This window comes from Perognathus longimembris, chromosome 6, assembly GCF_023159225.1.
Source record: "Perognathus longimembris pacificus isolate PPM17 chromosome 6, ASM2315922v1, whole genome shotgun sequence".
NCBI classification, from domain to species: Eukaryota; Metazoa; Chordata; class Mammalia; order Rodentia; family Heteromyidae; genus Perognathus; species Perognathus longimembris.
The window spans coordinates 14,048,088-14,069,281 of NC_063166.1; the positions used below are offsets into that span (position 1 = coordinate 14,048,088).

Genomic DNA, 21,194 nt, shown 5'->3' on the forward strand with positions numbered 1-21,194 from the left:
AAATCCTTTTATTATTCTTTTTTAACAAACGGCCCCAGGGATAGGGGATCAGAGGAAGGGGGAGGAGGGAAAGTGAGGCCCCAGCCCCACAACCCCTCCCCACCCACCCCTTTCCCCCTTATATATTTATAATCTATATACAAGCCCCGGGGGTGGGGGTGGGGACCTCCCTCAGCGGGGTGGGGGCAATCCAGGTTCCTTTTCGGCTCGGGACCCAGGCTCCTCTGCCCTCCGGGAAGGCCCTTCTCGGGAAGGTGGCCCCGTCCTCTCCCAAGGCTTCGGCATCCATCGCAGAGCATCTGGTGGGGCCGCCTAAGGGACAGGTACATATGGCAAAGTAAATTGCGGTACTTGTCAAGAACTCAGGCGTCCACTTCTGCATCTGGAGCCCCGAGTTTCTCCTCACCGGCTGGTAGAGGTCAATGCGCTGGGTGCGGAACACTCCGCTGTAAGTGGAAGGGGGGGCCTTGAGCCGGGAGTTGAGACCAGAGAAGGACCTGAGGAGGAAGCAAGGTGTGTGAAGGCAAGTCTTGGACCTGCTCCTGGAACAACAGTAGCTTTTGAAAAGCCCTTCTGCAGCAGCTCTATTCAGTTTACCTTCCAGCTGGGGGTGTACGTGATGATCCAGGGCCCCCAAGGTTGCTGCTCAGCTTTCGGTAATCTTGGAACGGCTTCAGTTCCACTGGGTGTAGCTGAACAAGAAAACCTTGAGAGCTCGCGCTACCCACTTTGTTCACATTCCCGCCCCCTTGCCCAGGGCTGGCCTTCAACTCCAGACCTTCTGCCTCCCCAGCTCCCTCCCCGAACTCATCTTGAGCTACGGGATCTCTAGCATCTTGAGTACCTCAGCTCGCCCCAAGTTTGGGGGAAAGGGCCTGGCAGGTGAAGGCAGCACCCGAGTAGCAGGAGCAGGAGGAGGCCGCACAGCCAGGCTGGGGGGCTGCAGAGCAGGGCCCACGGGTAACAGAGAGAGGGGGGGTGGGGCAGGAGGTGGTGCTGGTGGCAAGGAGCCGAAGTTGACCACAGGCAGCTGTGAGTCTACCATGGGTAGAAGCATCTGTGAGAGACATCCAAATGAGCATGAGAGGCAGGAAGAAACTGGCAGGGGGAATGAAGGGAAAGGGAAACAAGGTACCTGCTGGGCAGGGGCCCCTGAAGGAAGGAAGCCACTTTGTCCACCAGGCTGCAGAGGAGTCGAGTAAAAATCAGAAGGGGATGGCAGATCTTGGCGTACCTGTTAGGGAATGAGAAAAGGCTGACTGCTTTCCCCTTGTGCGTGCGTGCGTTGTGTGTGTGTATCACAGGGCTTGGCTTGACCTTGGGGCTTGAGCACTGCCCCTGAGCTCTTTTGCTCCTAGCACTCTACCACTTTGAGCCACAGAGCCACTTCTGGTTTTCTGGTGGTTAACTGGAGATGACTTTCCTGCCCGGGGCTGGCTTTGAGCCGTGATCCTCAGATCTCAGCCTCCTGAGTAGCTAGGATTACAGGTGTGAGCCACCAGTGTGGGGCATTCTTTCCCATCCCCTGCAGCTGCCCTCCTCTAATTACCTGAAGCAAGGGTGGCTCAGGCAAAGGGCTGGGGCAGAAAGCTGGAGAATAGAGGAAGGAAGGCGGAGGGTAGAGAACTCCACCAGCTGGCAACTTCCCCAGCTCTGTGGCTTGCAGTGCTGAGAAATCCAAAAACTGGCCCTTGAGAGCTACCCCAGAGAGCAGCGCTGAAGGAGGAGCTGGGCCAGGGGGCAGATAGAGGGGTTGTGACCTGAAAAGAAATTGGAGATGTGTCAAGAAGCCAGTTATTTACTTTTTTTTTTTTTTTTGCCAGTCCTGGGGCTTGGACTCAGGGCCTGAGCACTGTCCCTGGCTTCTTTTTGCTCAAGGCTAGCACTCTGCCACTTGAGCCACAGCACCCCTTCTGGCCGTTTTCTATATATGTGGTGCTGGGGAATCGAACCCAGGGCTTCATGTGTAAGAGGCAAGCACTCTTGCCACTAGGCCATATCCCCAGCCCCAGTTATTTACTTTTTTATTTAGCATGAACAATGCTTAAGGCCACTAGCTTTTGGTACCTTAAAACTCTTTCCCGATTCCTCTAAAACTTATCTGTATTCCTTCTGATATCCACAGGCATCTCATTTTACCTGTAAGGGTGTAGTGAGGGTGTCCCAGGGCGGTAGCCTCCACTGTTTGGATGTAGCTGAGTGTCCATGGCCCCCCCAGAGACCTACAAAAGAAAAGCAAGTTTGAAATCATTGAGCTCAGTGGTAGAGTACATGCCCAGTATACAAAAGCCGTGAGATGCATCCCTCACACGAGTGACAGCTAATCTTGTCTACTTGATTGGATTGGCAAGTACCTAACAGAGCAGGGAAGCACACCCCGGGTATTCAGTGAGGGCATTTACAGATTAGCTAAGACCTGCCCTGAATGTGGGTGACACCATCTCCTACAGGACAGAGACCTGGCTGCAATGAAAGGAGAAAACCCCGCCACTGCAGGCATTTTGTTTTTGATCTTCATGAGAGGTGCTCTGTTGCACCATCCCCTTCCCTGCCACACAGAATGGAACCTTTAAAACCATGAAAAATGAGTTTCTCCTCCCTTGTTTTCCTGAGGATTTTATCCAGTGATGAAAAGTCAAACCTGCCACCTAACTCATCCTTATCTACTGTAGTAAAAACAAAAAACAATGACCCCCCCAAAAAAGGCTTAAAGTTCATTTTAAGTGACAGTAACCTTTTTATTTTTAATTCTTTTATTTTTCATTACTCAAATGGCATGAGATGAAAAATAAGGAATGAGGTTTCTTCAGTTTATTTAAGCGACAGAGGATTTTTATTTTTTATTCATTACTCAAGTGGCACAAGATGGAAAGTAAGGCGTACCTGGGAACTGGGAGGCCCTGGGCTGCCGTAGAAGACCTCTGGGTAGAGGCGCTGGCCTGAGGAGCTGGCCTCCGGGCCACAATGCCCAGAGCCCACACTCTTGGATTGCGGCTCAGCTGCAGCAGAAGCACTGGGGAGTAGCTCCCACTCTCGGGATATGGGAATGGCCTGGGTGGAAAAAGACTTGTCAAGACTGACGTCTGACACCTGGAAGCCTATGTCACTCCCATCAGTCTTTTCTAGACATTTCTGGCCTTCCCACCCAACTCTCATTCTCCACCTACCTCAGTGACTGATGCTGTTAGCTCCTTTTCTGCTTTTAAACTGTCTCCTACCACTAGGCGCAAGTCTGAGTCCTGTGACAGTGATGTGGGAAGAGATGGTCCCATGATTCAGGTCTGTGTCCTCGGTGTCCCACCTACAGCCCATCCCTTCTCTCCAACCCAGGATACTCAGATGCAGCCCATGCAGACCTTGTCATTGGTGCCAAACTGGACTGGAGGGCCAGGGCGATGGGCTGGCCGGAGGGGGCCCGGCTCTGGGCCTCGCTCTGCACGCTGCGATCGCTCTGTGCCTATGGGACCAGGGGGCAGAGGCTGCTCCCGGGGCAGCTCCTGGGTGGGAAACAGGAAGGTGGAGTTGGGAAGAAAAGGAAGCCCAGGTGAAGCAAAGGTACAGAACTAGGGAGGCCATGAGATTCCTCTTATTCCTGTTTACCTTTCTATCCCCTTCACTGGACACAGCTGGCCGTCTCCTAGGAGGTTCAGAGGGTTCAGAGCCAGGTGGACCCTCACCAGGAACTGCATTCAGGGGTGAGGGGCCTCCAGGCCGCTTGGGGGGTCCCTCTGCTGCCCCCTTGAGTCCTCCATCAGGGGAACTTCGCTGGCTGCAGGGACCTGATGACACCTGAGAATCCCCACTCAGGTCCACCCCACTGTCAGACTGACTCATCTGAGAGGAGTGGAGAAGGAGCTAGTTAAGTTGGGGGAGAAAGCACCCCAATACCTGACTGATGCACATATACAGACAAAATGAAGGAGACATTCATGTAAAACTAGCCCCAGACATGACCCAGAACAGGAGGAAAAGTAGGAGCAGTGTTTGAAAGTATCCCAGCTCGGCTGCACCCTCCTCCTGTCCTCGCTCACCTCCGTGCCAGCCACATCCTCGAATGGACTCAGAGGCTCCATCCAGGGCTCCATGGAGCCAGGCTGGTAACTCTTCCGGCTAGTAGCTGCAGGCGAGCACCAATCAGGACGGATGGAGGCGTCGAGAGAAGTCGAAAGCCCACCCCACTCCAAACCTCACCATTCCTTCCCTCCACTGAGATTTACTCACCATTATGTAAATGATTCCAGATGTGGGGGGTCAGGGCCTCTGGGCCTGCATCTCTCGATTCTCCCTGAGTGCCTGGGACCTCCGGCTTAGAGCCCAAGAATCCAGAGCTATGTGAAGACTGCAAAGACTCCTAGAGGTGAGAAAAGCCAAAGGACAAAACACAAATTAGGCGGCAAGTGAGGATGGAGAAAGCTGAGATGTGGTGGGGTGTGGTAGCACTAAGGAAGTAATAAGCGATAAAATGGACACTAGTAAGAACTTTGAGAACACATGATGAGAGGAAAAGCAAACGGTGAAGAGAACAGAAAACCTTCAAAAGTCAGTGGGGGAGGTGGGAATGTGGCTTAGCAGCAGAGTGCTTGCCTAGCATGCATGAAACCCTGGGTTCGAGTCTTCAGCATCACATAAGCAGAAAAAGTTGGAAGTGGCGCTGCGGCTCAAGTGGCAGAGTGCTAGCCTTGAGCAAAAGAAGCCAGAGACAGTGCTTAAGCCCTGAGTTCAAGCCCCAGGACTGGCCAAAAAAAAAAAAAAAAGAGTGAGGGCAAAAATGATAAGGCAAGGACACTGAAGGCTGAAGAGGACTGAAAGGTTACACACGCACACACACACACATGAAACCCACCAAACCCAGCAAGAGGGAGCAATGGGAATGTGGTGGAGAGAAGTGCTTTTATTTACAGTACCTGACATGTACATAAGGAATTAATACAATGAACTCCGCATCACAGATATATGTTAACTCACAATTTAAAAGTGAAAAAAAGTGTGAGTACAATGAAGCCCAACCTCCAGTCCCATTGCTCACCTCCTGCAGTAGCTCTGGCTTTCGGGGGGGCCGCTCCCGCCGTTTTGGGGGAAAGGGATTAACCCCAGGCGAGTCCCGGGGAGTTCCGCTCATCCCCCTCACCATGGGCCCTGGCTCCTCCAAGTGAGCGTCTGGGAAAAATAGGAAACTGTCAGCACCCACACAGCTCTATCACTGACTAGAGCTCTCCTCCCTACTCCAACCCCAATTCTAGCCTTGCTCATTGGCCCCCACCAGCCTTGAGGTGGTACTGCTGCTGCTCCCCCACTAACATTCTTTGGAGATGGAGGAATTCCTACAACACCTTCCCCGGCTTACCAGAGCTGGTGCCATTGTTGGCTCTCTGGGAGTCGTATCGGGTTGGGGGCCGAGGGGAGGAGCCCTGAGGGGCTTGGGGAGGCCCAGGCTTGGGCCGTGGGTGCCCCCCTGGTGCAGTTACACTTCCTTGGCGACTGCTAAGCTGGGCCAGAGCCTGTTGGATGCCAGCAGGGTTGCTGTGGATAACTTGGTCCAGGCGGAAGACAGCAGAACTGCTGGGGGGCGGGGGAGGCAGGGGAAGCCCCGGGGGACGCTCCTCTGGAGGACGGCTGAAGAAAGCAGAGCATCAGCTCCAAGGCTCACGAAACCGTTAGTCACTCCCCACAAGTCAAGCACATTTTCCACTGCTCCCCGAAACAACCAATTCTCATTCAAAAAATTCACATGCTCTTTTGACTCCTCCTAAGGACCTTTACTTACGCAGTTCCTGCGGTAAGCCATATAAGGGGGTCCTAGCACTTAGCAAACTAGGGGAACCCCAGTGCATTTCTAAGGAGCCCGTGCCTTCAGATCTATGACACCCTGCCACACAACCCTATTTCCTCCCTCACTGTTTAAACCTTAATAAGCAAGTTCACTCCCTACCCACCTTCGGTTCTTTGGTGAGGGCCAGCTCCTCTTGTCCCCTCGTCCTGGGCCAGTCCTTCCCCCAGGACCCCCGCCACCACCTCCACCGCCACCACCTCCAGCCTTGCTCCCGGGGCCTGGGCGGCGGTTCTGCCGATCCATGCCTGGCCGCTGGCTGGAGAAGCTCCGCTTGCTCAGATCCTTGGCTCTCTGGCTCAGATCTCCACGAGACATAGTTGAAATGCCTGGTCCAGACCCCCCGGTGCCGCCCCCAGTTCCCACAGCTTTGGGTGTCATCAGTGCTGGTGGGGGAGCTTCTTTGTCGCCCCGGCGTTCACTGGCAAAGTCACTGCTCTCCGATGCAGTCTCCCACTCCTCGTTGGCTTGGTCCGAGTTCTGGTTTGATAGGTCAGGAGACTTGGCGGCTGCCCTTCGAGGCGGTGGGGGCACTGGGACGGCTGCCGGGGCCTCCTCGGGCCCAGGGGTGGAGGCTGGTAGGGTTAAGGATGGGGGCTTGCTCTCCACCACTCTGGCAGCATTCTCTCGTTCCTGTTTCAGCCTCCGGAAACGAGGTGGCTTGTCCTGCTGCTGAGCTCTCCCATGTCGTCGTCTTCGCGGTCGCTCTCCATCTTCCACACCAATACCCATGTTGCCTCCTCCATTGCTGCCTCCCCGGGCCAGGGGAGACATGGGCCCTGCCATCAGTTTTTCTTTCAAAGGCTCCTTACTTGGGGGCAGAGGACCTGCTGGAGGTTTCTTTGGAACCAGGGATTTGGTTGGCGGGCTCCAGCCTGGGCACACAGTAGGAGGGGGCCGCCCTCCCCCTCTGCCCCTCCGAGACGGCACCCCTCTTGGAGTGAACACTCGGCCACCCCGGGCTGTGGAAAAGCGGGCTGGAGCGGGTGAAGGAGGAGCTCCCGGTGGAGGGGGAGCAGGAGGGGCCTGGGGGAGCCCTCCTTCCTTAGGCGGCGGGGCCTCTTTGTCTGAGGGGGCCAGGTCGCTCTCATGGGTCTCGCTGCCCGTCTCTGAGCCACGCTGCCGGCGCCGCTTAGGGATTTCTTCATACTCGGAACCCTCACTTCGCGTCTCGCTGGCAGTGCGGCCTCGGGGGGCAGGGGGGTGATTTGGTCCTCCTGGCCCACCTCCGCGCCCATCGTCTCCACGAAATTCTCTGTAACTTCGGAACTCCCGACTTCGGGCTCCCCGGCCCCGGCCCCCATAGGTACCCCGAAAACCCCTCCCTCTGGCAAAATACTCTCCTCGGCCCCGACCTCTGCAAGAGGTGGGACCCACTCTTTCATATGAATAGTCCCTCCGAAGCCTTGGTGCAGGAGAAAGATTTCCACTGGGTGGGGTCTCCTTAGGGCCCATCTTGCTCTTGGCTGTCTTGAGTGGATCTGGCTTTGGGACCTTGGGGGTCTCATCACCCTGTTCCAAGGGCTTAGGAGGCAGCTCTTCAACTTTTACAGGTTGAGGTGGTTTCTTTATAGGCCCTGCCCGGCGAGGAGGGACCCCTGGCTCCTCTGGAGGGATTCCACGACGACTGCTACCTGGGCGGGGGCCCCATCGGGTCTCAGTGCGGCTCTCTCTGCGGGGTGGTGGAGGCCCTTGGCCGCTTCCACGGGCAGGCTTGCGGCCTGTTTCTGGCCCAGTTAGCTGTGGAGTTTCCTCCTTGGGGGACTCCTTCTTGGGTTGTGGAGCTTGTAGCTTGGCAGCTTCATCACTGCCTGGAGGCCAGGGGACTGGACGGGGCCCTGGGGCAGCTGGTTCCTCCAGAGGGAAGCGAGAAATTGGGGGTCCAGGGGCTCCATTCTCTGGAAAGCCTGGATAACTGGCCAGATAGGGTGGTGGGGCAGGTACTGGAGGAGTCTCGCTCCTAAAGAGGGAGACAGAAAAGAATGAAAGCATCTCCTGTCTCCAGTCGAGATGTGAAACTAGGTAAAGAAAGAAAACAAGCATGAACTGTCTAGATGCTTGTTTTATGTTCACACCTACCATCGTTAATCCACAGTTCCTACTCTCATTTCCTCAGTACCAAGACTCACCTCATCCCTTTTTCCTCTTCATCTGCAACCTGGCGCAGCGGTGAGGTGAGTGGGCGAGGGTCAGTTGGTGTGGTGGTGAAGACATCTCCTACCCAGGCCAACTTTGGATCCACCGGTGGGGTGCCCCGATCCCGTAACAGGGGGGGTGCATGGCGCTCAAATGGCTCTGAGCTTGAACCCCCACTGTCTGAGCGCTCCCGGGGAACTAGGCCTGAGGAAACAAAGAAAAACAATCCTATGTCCTAGGCATTCCAGCCTTCGTCTCTGTCCAAGTGGCACCTCTTGTTGCTACCAAGTCTGTGCCTTAACTGCTCTTCTGAACCAGCACTTGGGGGACTGGGAATATGGCCTAGTGGTAAAGTGCTTGCCTCGTATACATGAAGCCCTGGGTTCAAGTCCTCAGCACCACGTAAACAGAAAAGACCAGAAGTGGTGCTATGGCTCAAGAGGTAGAGTGCTAGCCTTGAGTAAAAAGAAGCCAGAGACAGTGCTCAGACCCAGGACTGGCAACAAAAACAAAACAAATAAACAAAAATAAAACAGCACATGGTTTTCCTATGAAACAATCCCCCAAATAAATCCTGACCAATGAAGGACACTCTGTTCCCTTGGCAATTCGTCACCTATGGCCATTCACCCCACAGCTGCTTACCAGAAGGATGCACACCAGGAGGGTAGAAGTCCAGAGGGGGCCGACCCTGGAGGAGCCGAGGGTCCACATATGGAGGAATCATCATCCAGCGGGGATCAAAATTCATTGGGGGCATGGGTGGGGGCCGGCCCAGGGCACCTGGGTACAGGGCTTTTGGGGGTGGGGGGGGAGCCTGTGGAGCTGGCACAGCTCCCAGGGTCACAGGTTGTGGTGGTGACGGGGGCACTGGGGCAGGAGGGGCGGAGCCTTGCTGCTGCTGCTGTTGCTGCTGCTTCAGGAGCTGTTCCTGGAAAGAACAAAAGACAGAAGTCGTTGAGTCCCACAAAAGGGAAATCAGCACAAATATGACAGAAAACCTGGACTAGATGGAAATTACAGTGACAGAGTAAGACAGAGGCAGAAACGCCCAGAGAACAACACGGAAAGGATACTCAAAGCAGAGAAAGCAGCAGCCCATAAAAAGGGGGAAAGTAACTAGATCTCACCTGTTGCTGCCTCTGGAAACGAGGAGGCAACGACTTCTGATATTTGGGGTAACCCAAGCTTTGACTGGGGGGCTGTCGAGTAGGCCCAACCCCATCACCCTTAGATTCCACCTTTGGGGCTGGAGGTGTGGAAGGTGGAGGAACCTCTTCTGGTGGCTCAGGACCCTCTTTTGAAGGCAGCTGGGGCTCCACTGCATTGAAGAAAACAGTTCCCTAGTCTATTAAGATATATACCACACAGGAATCCATGCTGTCATTAAAGGGCTCAATTGTACATCTCCTGTACTGAAGCCATTCCTGTGAGACCATAAAACCCATGGCTTCCAGAGCCAAAGATACTAGTATTAATTTCCTGTGAGACTCCCTCCTCAAGCACTTCCTTCAGTCTTGCTCCTGTTCTAGGCCTACAGAAAGGTAGGGACTGGGAATATGGCCTAGTGGCAAGAGTGCTTGTCTCATATACACGAAGCTCTGGGTTTGAGTCCTCAGTACCACATATATAGAAAAAAAGGCCAGAAGTGGCACTATGGCTCAAGTTGGCAGAGTGCTAGCTAGCCTTGAGCAAAATGAAGCCAGGGACAGTGCTCAGGCCCTGAATTCAAGGCCCAGGACTGCCTCCCCACCCCCCAATGAAAGGTAAGGTGTGTGAGAGAGAAAGATTTGCTGTCCCTGAGGTTTTTTTTCTTCTTCCAGCTCTACTTTTGGCTTTTTTAGTGGTCAGAGCTAAGTGTCTCACTCACTTTCTTGCCCAGGCTGATTTCAAACCACAATCCTCAAGATGTCAGCCTCCTGAGTACATAGGATTACAGGTGTGAGCCACAAGTGCCCAGCTTAAAGAAAGGTTTCAGATCTCTGAAACCCCTATGATGGGACCCTTTCCATAAGACTGATAATTCAGTAAAGCAAAAACTGCCTTCTGCTTTTTATTCCCATTCCCACTATTTTGTAGCCTCAAAAGCCAAGCTAAGATCTTACATCTAGTATTATCATTCTACTGTCTCCATACCTGGACTAGCTTCGAAGCTGGCACTGCTGGTGCTACTGGTTGTGCCGCCACTGCTCACCAGAGTGGGAGCTGGAGCCACACCTGAGCTGGGGGTGGACTGCGCTGGAGGAACCTGGGCTGGCTCTTCAGCATCTTTCTCTGGGGTTGGGGCTGGAGTTGGTGGCAGAGCCGGAGGTGCAGGGAGTTCTTTAGGGACTGTAGGTGGTGGAGCTGGGGCAGGAGGGGCAGGAGGGGCAGGTGGAGCTGCAGGCTCTGCTTTGAGCCGTTTGTCAGGTGCCCCAAACTTTTCATCAAGCCGCTTGAGCTTTTCAGCGCAGGCTGCCCGGCGCTCCTCCTGCATGCGCCGCTCTTCCTCTTCTCGGCGACGCCGGGCCCGCTCCACCGCTAGGGAGATCTCAGATGAAGACTGTTTCCGCCGCTGCCGCCATGCCTCGTCCTCGTCTTCGGGTGCTGGTGGCTTGCAGGGAGGACCTCCACGATCCTGTCAACAGGCAGACAAGGGATGTCAGTCAGTCATCTCATTCACAGCCTAACCAATTGTCTCTAGCTATAGATACAAGGACCAGGCCTTGGTGTTGAACTATGTATGAAGACAACCTCCCCCTCATCTTTTTCTCTCCTAATCCTCAGAAGACCATAGGTCCCTTTGCAAACACAAAGGACTTTTATTCAGCCTCCCAATTATCTCCCAGACTCCCCTGGTATCAAAGATGTTCCTAGCTTTTCAGAGGTGCTATAAACTCCTATACTTCAGCCAGGTGCTGGTGGCTCACGCCTGTAATCCTAGCTACTCAGGAGGCTGAGATCTGAGGATCACCTTTCAAAGCCAACCCAGGCAAAAAACTCCATGAGATTCTTATCTCCAATTAACCACCAGAAAACTGGCACTGTGTCTCTAAGTGGTACAGCACTAACCTTGAGCAAAAAAAAGCCCGGGAACAGCCCTAAGTCCCAAGTCCAAGCCCCAGAACCAGGAAAAGTAAACAACAAAAACACCTTCTATACTTCATGGAACCCCCCGCACTCACTGGTGCTCTCTCCCTCTCTCACAGCTTTCCATTACTACTACTACTACTTCAGTTACTCAGCTAACACCTCCCACAACTGGACCCTCTCAACCCCTCATTATAGACACTCACTGGGTAGTCCCCAGGGGGGCCCCAGTTCCCGGCGGGGCCCCGGTGAGGTGGGGGTGGGGGAGGCTTTGGGGCAGGAGGCCCCAACTCTGTCTCTGAAGGCCGAGAGGTCTCTGCCCAGGCCGTCTTGGGAGGGGGCGGTTCGCTGCCAGGGGAAGTGCCCTTTTTGCCATCTGCTTCAGGGGGCCGTTCCTCACCAGCAGCTGATTGAGAATCCTTGCTGTGAGCAGATCAACAGTGGAATTAAATTCAGCTGTGAGCCAGCTCCTCTAAGATTAAATTATCATGAGAAAAACAGTCCCCACATCTGATGGCTTAACTCACTGGCCCTCAGCTCCCTCTTCATCAGAGTCTCGCCCATCTTCCTCATCACTGAACTTCAGCTTTTCAGTGTAGTCAACCTCTTCATGGGCTCCTGAGGGGAAACAATGATTAGTAACCTAAGCATTCAGCTTGCCAATCAGAGACACCTTCTCACTTATAGAGGAAGTGACAGGAAGCACATAATAGGATGCATTAGTACTCATGCTGACCCTTTCCTCTGAAGTCTGGGTCAACAAAACTCCTTTCAGTCCTTTCCCAGAATTCACCTTTCTTCATACAATCCCCCCTACCCACTATGCCCAATTTGCTCCCACAGGACCCAGCACTTCTGCCTTTTAAAAATCTAAACATTTTACCCTTCACATTCACTCACCTGCCCAACCATCATCATTCTCCTGGTCCAACTGGTCAAATTCTTTGAGATTATCCTCTTTGAGAATAGAAGGCCGACCCACGGGCTCTACTAGGCGCATTGGCGGCCCTGAGCCCCGGGGGCCCGCCACACGGGGGAAACGGCTGTGGACGAAAAGAAAGACAAAATAAGATTTAAGAGGGAAGACTGTAAAGTTACACACGAGACAAACCTCCTGGCTAGAAAACCATCTCCTCCCTCAACAGGCTTGCCCTGCCCCCAACCACAAACCCACACCGGGATCGCTCACCTGGGCCCATCAGGAGTGGGGTATCGGTAAGGCCCCTGGGGTCCATAGGGCGGAGGGAACGGGAGATATGGGGGATACATCTGCAAAATGGCCCAACAGTAGCTGCTCAGAGGGACAGAAACATAGCATGCCAACTCTATTAGCCTATCATCCTCCCACCAGCCTGTTTCATCGATGTCTGCTTTAACTGTGCCTTCCAAAGACTAACTTCTGATTCCTAACACCCTAGTTTCCAGTGCAACCACTTCAAAACAAGATAGCCAGACTCACGAAGGGCGGCATCATTCCGCGATAGGGAGGGAACTGGGGTGGGCCTGAAGGCTGCAGTCCCCCCCGGGGATCATGGCCATGATGAAGTTTGGAGTCCGGGCCCTCCAGCTCATCAGGGCCACGCCCACCTCCGTCCCTCCAAGTTGTAGGATCTATATTTTGCAAAAGAGAAGAAAGGAGAAAGTGGGAGTGATTAATGCTATTGGAGAAAGGAGAGGCAAACATACTAAAAATTATGGGGTAAATAAACCAACACTTGGCTCTGAAATGGAAAGGTAAGGTCTTGGCTAAAAGGCAGCCACTCACTTTGGGGGCGGAGGCTTGGTCCTGGCCCAGACGACTGTTCGGCAGACTCCCTTTCCTTGGCAGCCTTGTCCTGGTCGCCAGCCGCCTGCAGGGTCGGAAATTCCTCTCGAGAGAATCGTGACAGTAGGCTTGATGCCCTTCCACCTGTTGAGATGAGGGCACACAACAAGAGACAGAGTGACATTTATTGAGGATGACTCACAAAAGAGGAAGGTTCTACAAGGTTCCAGGTCATCAAGCTCCTGCCTTCACATTTGTCCCTTTCGAATAGGTGTTCATTCCCCAAGAGGCAAGGTCAGTTCTAGGACCTCTCTCGATTCTTTTAAACTTGATCCTGTGTCCCATAAACTCAATATGGGCCATGACTTAGCCAAAAAACCAAAGACACTATTATTGAGGGCATAGTGTAGGGCTCCTGACTCCCAAGATACCAGATACAGATCCCCAAGCAGCCCTGAACTCACCATCTCCATGGGCTCCATGGGTGACGCTGGCTTGTGCCCAGGACTTTACTCCGCTTGGAACGGAAGGAGTGTTCTGGGAAAACAGACAGATAATAAATGGCAATGTGGGTGGGAGAACAACAAACCATTCTTCTCCCAACCCCTCCAGTTCATTAGGTACCTCGGGGGCTGTTGGGGGTCGTTTCGGCTGGTTGGAGGCAGGCGTCTGTGAAGCCGGCTGTGGCTGCGATTCCGGCGGCTGAGCGGTTGAGGCATCGGAACTGAGGGGACAGTAAAATGGGGAAGGTCATCCAGAGTCTGAGATACTCCCCTAGTATTCTAATCCCTACCACTACTGCATACAAATAGGACAAAATAACACTGCCACCCTCAACAGGATGATTGGTATTGTTTCCATGCTTTCTCTCCATCTGGCAGAAAGCTAAAGGTCTCATTTTTTAGCCATCTCACAAGAAGCCTGAAATAAGTACAAAAGGCGCCTCTCTGCAGCTCTGGCTCTTAGGTGGCTGGACTAGACCAAGTCTCAATTCATGCCAAAGTTCAACAATCATGGATCCTAGGTGCTCCCACAACTTCTGTATACCTCTTGGGGTCGGACTGCTCCTGTTTGCTTGCCCATCCTGTTCCGTCTTTCGGCACTAGTGAGACATTGGGGTCATTGCCTTTGTTCTCGGCTTTCAGGCTTGGAAGGTTGGCTGGGGGTGGCATACGCCGAGCAATGGCAACTTTTCCGAGACTCTGCAGGCCATGGCGAGGGGCAACTAAAGAAAAGGTGGAGAGAGGGTCAAAAATGTCTCATTGGAGAGACATCTAAGAGACATCATATAAATCTGACAGACTTCAACTCCAGACCCCATTTACATACACATCCTGAATGTCCTATTATCTACTCCAAACTTCTCTTCAAAACCATCTCTTCCCTTGAAATCCCTACTAGGAAAGATGCCTACATTCTTTGTTTCTATGTAGTATGGTTGATCTGGAGCCTGCGGAGAGCAAGCTGGCCCTAGATTTCTCCAAATTCACATTTCTTTGCCTCCAATTCTTACGTGTCTAATGACAGTGAACAAAAGACACGCCTTTGTAGGAGGGTAACAAGTATTCACCCGGAGGCCAATATCCCCTCTTCAGGTCCCAACATAAAGCTGGGAGGTCTCCAATGTTCCTCTAAGCACTTGCTATCTTTACTATAGTGTTCCCCCTCAAAGAGCTTTCAGGCCTATATACCCAAACATGCCTAGCCTCAACTTTTAGAAGCATCTTGTAGGACGACCCTCACCGGCGGGTTTCTGGATCTCTAAGGACTTGCCCTTATACGTATCAAACAGGTTGAGCGAGGAATACTTCTTTCCATCCTTCCCCTTGGCAGTCGGCCCCGAGCGATCGGACATTGCGCTGGAAGCTCATTGAGTAAGTTGGGTCCTGCAGGCACCTCCCCCAAAACGTGCCGGAGCCTGTGGGCCAGACAGAGGTGTCTCAGTCTCTGCCCCCTTTACAAAATACAAAAGACTAGAAGCTTCCTTTCATTCTTATTAGGGAGCCAGATCTGGGGCCCTTTCATCTTTTCTTTTGGCCCAGTCCCTTTAAGCAACTACTATATGCTCAGCTCCCATAGCCCACATACCTTATTTCCTCTTCCCTCCAGACACCTCCTTGCCAAACAAGGAAAACCAAAGAAAAATCTAATATCCTCATATAAATGCCATGCTCTCTGTGTAAGGGTAGTAGCATCTTAAGTAAAAATCCCTCTCCACCAAAATCATTTCAGAGACCTACATTAAAATGGGTCTAGTCTAAGCACCAGAGAAAACCAGAAAGCAGCATACAACTCCACCACATAAGGAAGAGAGCTTTGAGAGTTGCCAACTTATTAGACACCAGCTCCTTAATAATGCCCCAGGGCTCCTGTGCCCCAAGTTCCATTCCCAGCAGCCCAGAGTCCCATCTGGGGAGGTTTGAAGAAAGGTATGCTGGGAGTTTTAGGATTTTGCCAGCATGCTCCCAGACACTGGAAGCTGGTACCAAAGAAACTCTCCTGGGAATAGGGACTCTACATACTCCCAGGCTCCAGAACCCCAAGCAGTATTTAGAAAACTCAATCTTTTTCTAAACTGGCCCCATCGTTGGCTCCTGGAAACAATCCTGTCTTCAGAAAAAATACTAGTGGGCTTTGGTTACCCTTCTATAGAACTGAGAAAAACAAAAGCTTTAAGGAGGTACCCTGAGAACCATGGGCCAGACACAAGAGGGCCAGGGCCTGAACCAACTTAATTTTCCTATTCTCATTAAAAATGTCCAGCAGTCATTTCCTTAAGAGCTCCCACTCTCAAAAGCAGACCAAATGTTCCATCCTCAATCCATTCTAGAGGAACAAAGCATTCATTTGTGTGTGGGAATAGTGAGAGGGGGGAATTAAGAGGGAGAGTGAGGGAGGAGGGGTTAGAGAGTGAAGGAAAGAAAGCAGGTTCAGGATGAAAGCCAGTATTAGGAGAGAACTTTATGACAAGGGAGAGATGAGAGGACTGGGGTTGATTTATAGGTAGTCAGAAAATGAATATAGGGATCTAAAAGGGACAGAAAAATCCTAGATTGAATAAACCAAAACTAGTAAAAGGGTAATTAGTGTAAAGGCAAGTTAAAAGTAATACATGGTAGCAGGAATGGCAGAGAGGAGGAGAAAGTAAAGAGGCAGTGTCAAGAAACCCACGAAGAAAAAGGGGGTTGAGGAAGAAAGGCAGGGACAGGACTAACAGAAAAAGTGACAAAACAGGATTGGGGAACACAGAAGGCAAAAATGCTGGGTTCCAGAAGGGGAATGCCTCGACGCAAAGAGGAGGGCCAAGAAGGGAGAACTATAACGCAGGGGGACAGAAGAGGACCCAATAATACAGAAGACCCTTCAAGAGGAGGTAGGTCAGGCGCGGCCCACCCCAGGACGGCGCAGAGGGGGCCAACAGATGGGGTGAGCATGGGAAGAGGGGGTTGTGAGCCTAAGAGCTGGGTCGTCCTCAGAAGCCGGAACGGTAGGTGGGCAGGGACAGGCTGCAGAACCGGAGAAGAGCTGAAGGTGCCGGTCCCGGGTAGAGGTACCAGAGGGGGAGGGGCAGGCAGGGCCGGCAGCAGGAGGACAAAATGGCGGCGGCTAATGGCAGCTTCTCCTCCTCCCCCGCCCCCCGCTCCCCGGCCCGCCACCGCCGCCGCCGCCACCGCCGCCGCCGCCGCCGGCGGCACCCCCACCCCGGAAAAGGGTGTCAGCGCTCGGCTCGCTCAGACTCACCTGGCCGGGTGCGCGGGGGTCCGGGACCGGGGCTTAGTGGTTCCCCGGGGCGGATGGCGGTGGGGCGGGGACGGATGGCGGCGGATGGCGCCGGGTTCGGCTCCTCCCGTCTCCCTCGCTCACTCCGCGCTGGGCTCCGACTAACGGCCCATCCGGGCAACCGCCGCCCCCGGGAGTACCCCCCCCACCTCCCTCTGCTTTTGGATACGCCCCCTAATTTACATAAAGGGCGGGGCCTTTCCTAGCCTAGTCCTCTTTACTTCTACGGCTGTCCACCAAAAAAAAAAAAAGGCTGGGTGCACTTTCAGAGGTTATTTGCATAAAGAGGAGGGACTTACAGGCGCTAGGACGCCGGTTGGCTGAGGAAGTAGGCCTCCAGCGTCGGCCGTTGAGACGCGTAGAGGAGGCGGGACTGCGGCGCCGGTCTAGTAGGCGGTTGGGGCGCAGAATTTACACGACTGCTCGGAGAAAGAGGTGGGGCTTGCGTCGTGCGTCCTTGGGAAAAATGGGAGCGGAGAGACGTCCGGACGCTGAAAATGGAAGGAAACGATGCAAGGCCGGTAGTCCTTCCAACGGACCAGACCGGGAACCGGGAGAACGGGAAGGACCAGCTATCGGGAGGCGGAGTTTACGTAAACCGGGGAGAACCCCGGGTCACGCGTCCTTTCTCGAGAGGTGAAGGCCTCCATGAGGCCTAACCTATATTTATTTAATCATGAAAATGGTGTAGGTAGGCCAATCCAAGGAGCCGGTGGAGTGTATCGTCTACACTCCAGTGTAGGCTTTTTTTTTGAGTAGTTTAAATCTTTTGAACAAAGACCAGGAACGAGCAATTCTTCAAACTATCGGCAAGTAGTGACCAAGGCATTTAATTTAATATCCTATAATTTTTATGACTTTTATATTTGATTTTGGGGGGCAATTTGTATTTTCTCAACAGTGAGTTTAATTCTTGAAATAATAGTACTTTGTCTCTTAGTATTTGACTATAGTAGAGTCCTCTGGTCCCATCAGGCCTATTATCTATTCACGTCTGAGTAAAACATTTTGAAGCACTGGAAATATGCACAAAATGTTACAGAGGTTAGGATAATAAAAATATGACCAGGCTTGGGGAAGTACTTCAAGAAAAAAAAAGGGCTAGAAGGTGTGGTTCAGCAGTAGAACACCCACCTAACAAGAGTCCTGAATCCAGACCCCAGTGCCACCAAAAACAAAACCTACTAGATGTGAAGAACTAGCTAGAACTTTACTAACTTTGAGGAGAAGGTGCACTCAGGTACTAACTTTGAGGAGGAGGTGCACTCAGGTGCAGTGAGCAACTGAGTGGAGGCCTGTGCCTAGATGGACTGTCCAATAGGGACAGTGAAGCAGAGAAGTTTTCAGGGAATACTTAAGAACTTTAGCCTTAGTTAAGGGCATTAGCTTAGGGGGTACAGCTTAGCATGCCCAAGGCCCTGAGTTTAATCCCCACCATCAAAATTGTAGCCAGACCCTGGTGGCTTGAACACACAGCTTCAAACTCTCACTTGGCTGGTTCTCCACTACTTGAACCCCACCTCTGCTTCCAGCTTTTGGGAGTTTCATGGACTTTCCAGCCTGGGCTGACTTCTAAACCATGACCTTCAGACACTAGTTGTTTCAGCCATCCATTCAATAGAAGTTCATTCAAGTTCTTGAATAAATAATAAGCCCAGCATCAGTGGTTCATGCCTGTAATCCTAGCTACTCAAGAGACTGCGATCTGAGGATCACCTTTCAAACTAGCCCTGACAGGGAAGTCTGTGAGACTCATCTCCAATTAACTACCAAAAAACTGGAAATGGTACTGTGGCTCAAAGTGCATGAGTACTAGCCTGGACATAAGCTAAGGGCCTGAGTTCAAGCCCCAGGACCCACAGACAAGCAAAACAAAACTTGAATAATTCTACCTTGAGTCCCCACCACCAGCCCAAGGCAGACCTGGGTTGCAATCCTTCTACCTGTGCTTCCCTGAGTTCCTGCGGATGACTGGTACTTGCCACGGCACCCAGCCATTGGCTGATCCGGAGTTTGAACTTTTATGACTTGGCTAGCCTTGAGCTGAAATCCCTGATATCTGCCTCCCAAGTAGCTAAGGATTACAAGCTTGAGCCACCACTCCTGGCAAGTTTTAAACCAAACCCAGAATGTTAACAGTCCACCCCCCCCCCCCAAATAAAAACCAAACTGATTTGATTTGGAGGAGGAGGGAAATTTATTTAATTTAGTTCAACTTTGACTCACAACTCATCTTCTTTTTCCATGTTGGGTCATTAGAAGCCCCTTCACATTCCCCAATTATGGTAACTCAGAGATAGCTCTCTTGGCTGGGGGACCAGTTGGCTTTTCCTGTTCTTTGGCTCTTTCCTCATACATCAGGATCCTGAAATAGACATAGGCATCAGGGGACACTTCCCAAGGGAATAAATGAGCTGCTGTGAGAGTTTAGAAGAGGATGGGATAATGGTAAATAGGGGTAGGAAGACTAAGAGAACCAGAGCCATGGACAAAGTTGAGAATGGCAAAAAGACCATAGGAGAGTTCCTCTAAAGATGAAAGAGTGTGGCTTAGTGGTAGAGTGCTTGCCTAGCAGGCATGAAGCCCTGGGATGAGTTACTTAGTACCACATAAACAGAAAAGCCAGAAGTGACACAGTGGCTCGAGTGGTACAGTGCTGGCCTTGAGCACAGAGTCTCTGGGACAGTGCCCAGGCCCTGAGTTCAAGCCCCAGGACTGGGGGTGGGTTGAGACAAGAATGGATGCTGAGTAATGCATGAAAGTTGGAACTAGGGACAAGGGTAGCACTGAGGACGGAGAAGAAAACTGTTAGATAGAGAGGAGGTTAAAACCAGACCCTCACATTTTTAGGATGGCTGATCTCTTGCCCAACATCATTCTGAGGAAGTCAGGATAGTTGAACGTCTCCCCACTGCCACTGGATACCTCTCCAATTAATTTCTTTAGTTCTAGGTGGGTCTTAGGAACCCCAAGTTTCTCCAGCATTCGCTTCAGGGACATGATATCTGGAAACAAAAGAAAGAAAAGGGGGAATTTCTCTCTCTTCTCTTGCACATTCCTACTTCCCCTCCTCCTATCCCATGCATGGGGGATGGAGTAAATAGGGAAGACCTCCATCTGCCTAGGTTTGTACACCCCCGTAAATCACCCTTTTCTCACCAATGTCTCCATTTCCGTTCAGATCAAACTCCATGTATTTCTCTGAATGAAGAGAGAGCAGACATGGTAAGTGCTGGCTGTAGGGGTCATGGGTAAGAGACTGAGAAAGAAAGAGATAGCTGACTAATGTAGGGGGGGATGTGTGCAAGGGGGAGGAGGGACAGCAGAGGAAGTGGGTTTGAGGTGGAGGGAAATAGAGGGGCTGCTGAAAAAGGACAAGCCCAGGAAAGGGGTTGAAATATGGAAGGGGAACAATAGAGTCAGGCTCCCTTCTTCCCATCAGAGTAGGCAATTTTGTGTTTTTCTGGCCCTTCTGGGTTTTGGTGGAAATCATAGCCCTCCCTCTCCAGACACCCCCCCCCCCACTCCACGCCACAATTTTCCCTCACTCTTGAAGGTTTCCAGTTTGAAGGGTAAATCCTCATCACTGCTGTATTTGGGATCATCCAGGAATTGCTGTTGGGTGGAAGGTAAGAGAGTTGAGGGTCGGCGCCCTCTGTCCCAGGCCTGTCCTCCGTGCTTTGCGCCTCAGTACTTCCTTTTACCTTGTTGATCTCATCCAGTCTCTCTTCCTGCTGAGCCTTCAGCAATCCAAAAGCTTTTCCTCCTGAGGGACACAGAGGTTAATCACCCCTCCCTTCCTCTCCTCCCTCTACACTCAGCCCAGGGTCACCCCAGTTCTGCCCTTCTGACTCAGCCCAAGCCTGCCCCCAGCCTTTCTCCAGGATCTCCTACTGCCTATTCAACCTCCCTACCCTGTAAGTCCCTGGTTTGGCTCATAGTTCAGCAGATACTGGTGGCTGTAGGTAGGGAGAAGGACCAGGCTGATGGGTCTTTCTGTCTGCTGGCTCTTCTTTCTACCAGTCTCCTCTGAGGTATTCTCCCACACTTCCCCTTTCCCCTCATTCCCTCCTCCTCTACCTCCCAGGCCTCACTTCCCCATCAGCTTCTGCTGACGCCAGCAGCCTAGGAAGAAGGGAGAGTTAAGTATAAAATAAAATGGAGGGGGGCTGGGGATATGGCCTAGTGGCAACAGTGCCTGCCTCGTATACATGAGGCCCTGGGTTTGATTCCCCAGCACCACATATACAGAAAATGGCCAGAAGTGGCACTGTGGCCCAAGTGGCAGAGTGCTAGCCTTGAGCAAGAAGAAGCCAGGGACAGTGCTCAGGCCCTGAGTCCAAGCCCCAGGACTGGCCAAATAAATAAATAAATAAATAAATAAATAAATAAAATGGAGATGACATAATGTACTGCTAAATTCCTTTCTTTTTTTCTTTTTTCTTTTTTTTTCAAAGACTGTTCCTCATTATGTATCAAAATCCATGGCTGAACCTCCTGGGCTCAAGTAATCCCCTTGACTCGGCTTCCCTTGTGGCTGGGACTAAAAATTCATGTTACCCATGAGAAGCCAGTGTGCATAAAAGAAATCACTCCTGTAATCTTAGCTACTCAGAA

General features: G+C 52.1%; 3 protein-coding genes and 1 non-coding gene across 4 annotated transcripts in view; 1 reads left to right on the forward strand and 3 right to left on the reverse strand.

The window, feature by feature from the left end:
• Window positions 1–16,715, reverse strand: Prrc2a (proline rich coiled-coil 2A). The gene is made up of 31 exons (XM_048348039.1): window positions 16,539–16,715; window positions 14,541–14,715; window positions 13,845–14,022; window positions 13,422–13,521; window positions 13,262–13,334; window positions 12,798–12,941; window positions 12,492–12,643; window positions 12,222–12,301; window positions 11,933–12,075; window positions 11,560–11,650; window positions 11,239–11,455; window positions 10,100–10,580; window positions 9,094–9,284; window positions 8,609–8,894; window positions 7,957–8,167; window positions 5,934–7,787; window positions 5,345–5,613; window positions 5,027–5,157; window positions 4,222–4,351; window positions 4,032–4,117; window positions 3,601–3,834; window positions 3,357–3,497; window positions 3,168–3,239; window positions 2,884–3,051; window positions 2,140–2,222; window positions 1,550–1,760; window positions 1,136–1,234; window positions 845–1,057; window positions 598–692; window positions 407–497; window positions 1–312 (listed from the first exon to the last, which is right to left on the reverse strand). The coding sequence occupies exons 2-31, from the start codon at window positions 14,650–14,652 to the stop codon at window positions 172–174; spliced, it is 6,477 nt and encodes a 2,158-aa protein (XP_048203996.1). The 5' UTR covers window positions 14,653–14,715; window positions 16,539–16,715; the 3' UTR covers window positions 1–171.
• On the reverse strand, window positions 14,223–14,353 carry LOC125354018. Its single transcript, XR_007211410.1, has one exon. It is a non-coding gene; the product is annotated as a small nucleolar RNA SNORA38 (small nucleolar RNA).
• Ncr3 (natural cytotoxicity triggering receptor 3) overlaps window positions 14,735–21,194 on the forward strand; it is a 22,435-nt gene continuing 15,975 nt past the window's right edge. Inside the window, exon 1 of the mRNA XM_048348188.1 lies at window positions 14,735–16,170. Coding sequence (XP_048204145.1) covers window positions 16,056–16,170 — 115 coding nt within the window. The 5' untranslated portion in view covers window positions 14,735–16,055. The remainder of the gene's footprint in view (window positions 16,171–21,194) is intronic.
• On the reverse strand, window positions 18,759–20,620 carry Aif1 (allograft inflammatory factor 1). Its single transcript, XM_048348197.1, has 6 exons — window positions 20,492–20,620; window positions 20,282–20,343; window positions 20,126–20,192; window positions 19,737–19,778; window positions 19,420–19,582; window positions 18,759–18,942 (listed from the first exon to the last, which is right to left on the reverse strand). Exons 1-6 carry the CDS (start codon window positions 20,514–20,516, stop codon window positions 18,858–18,860), a joined length of 444 nt encoding a protein of 147 aa, XP_048204154.1. The 5' UTR covers window positions 20,517–20,620; the 3' UTR covers window positions 18,759–18,857.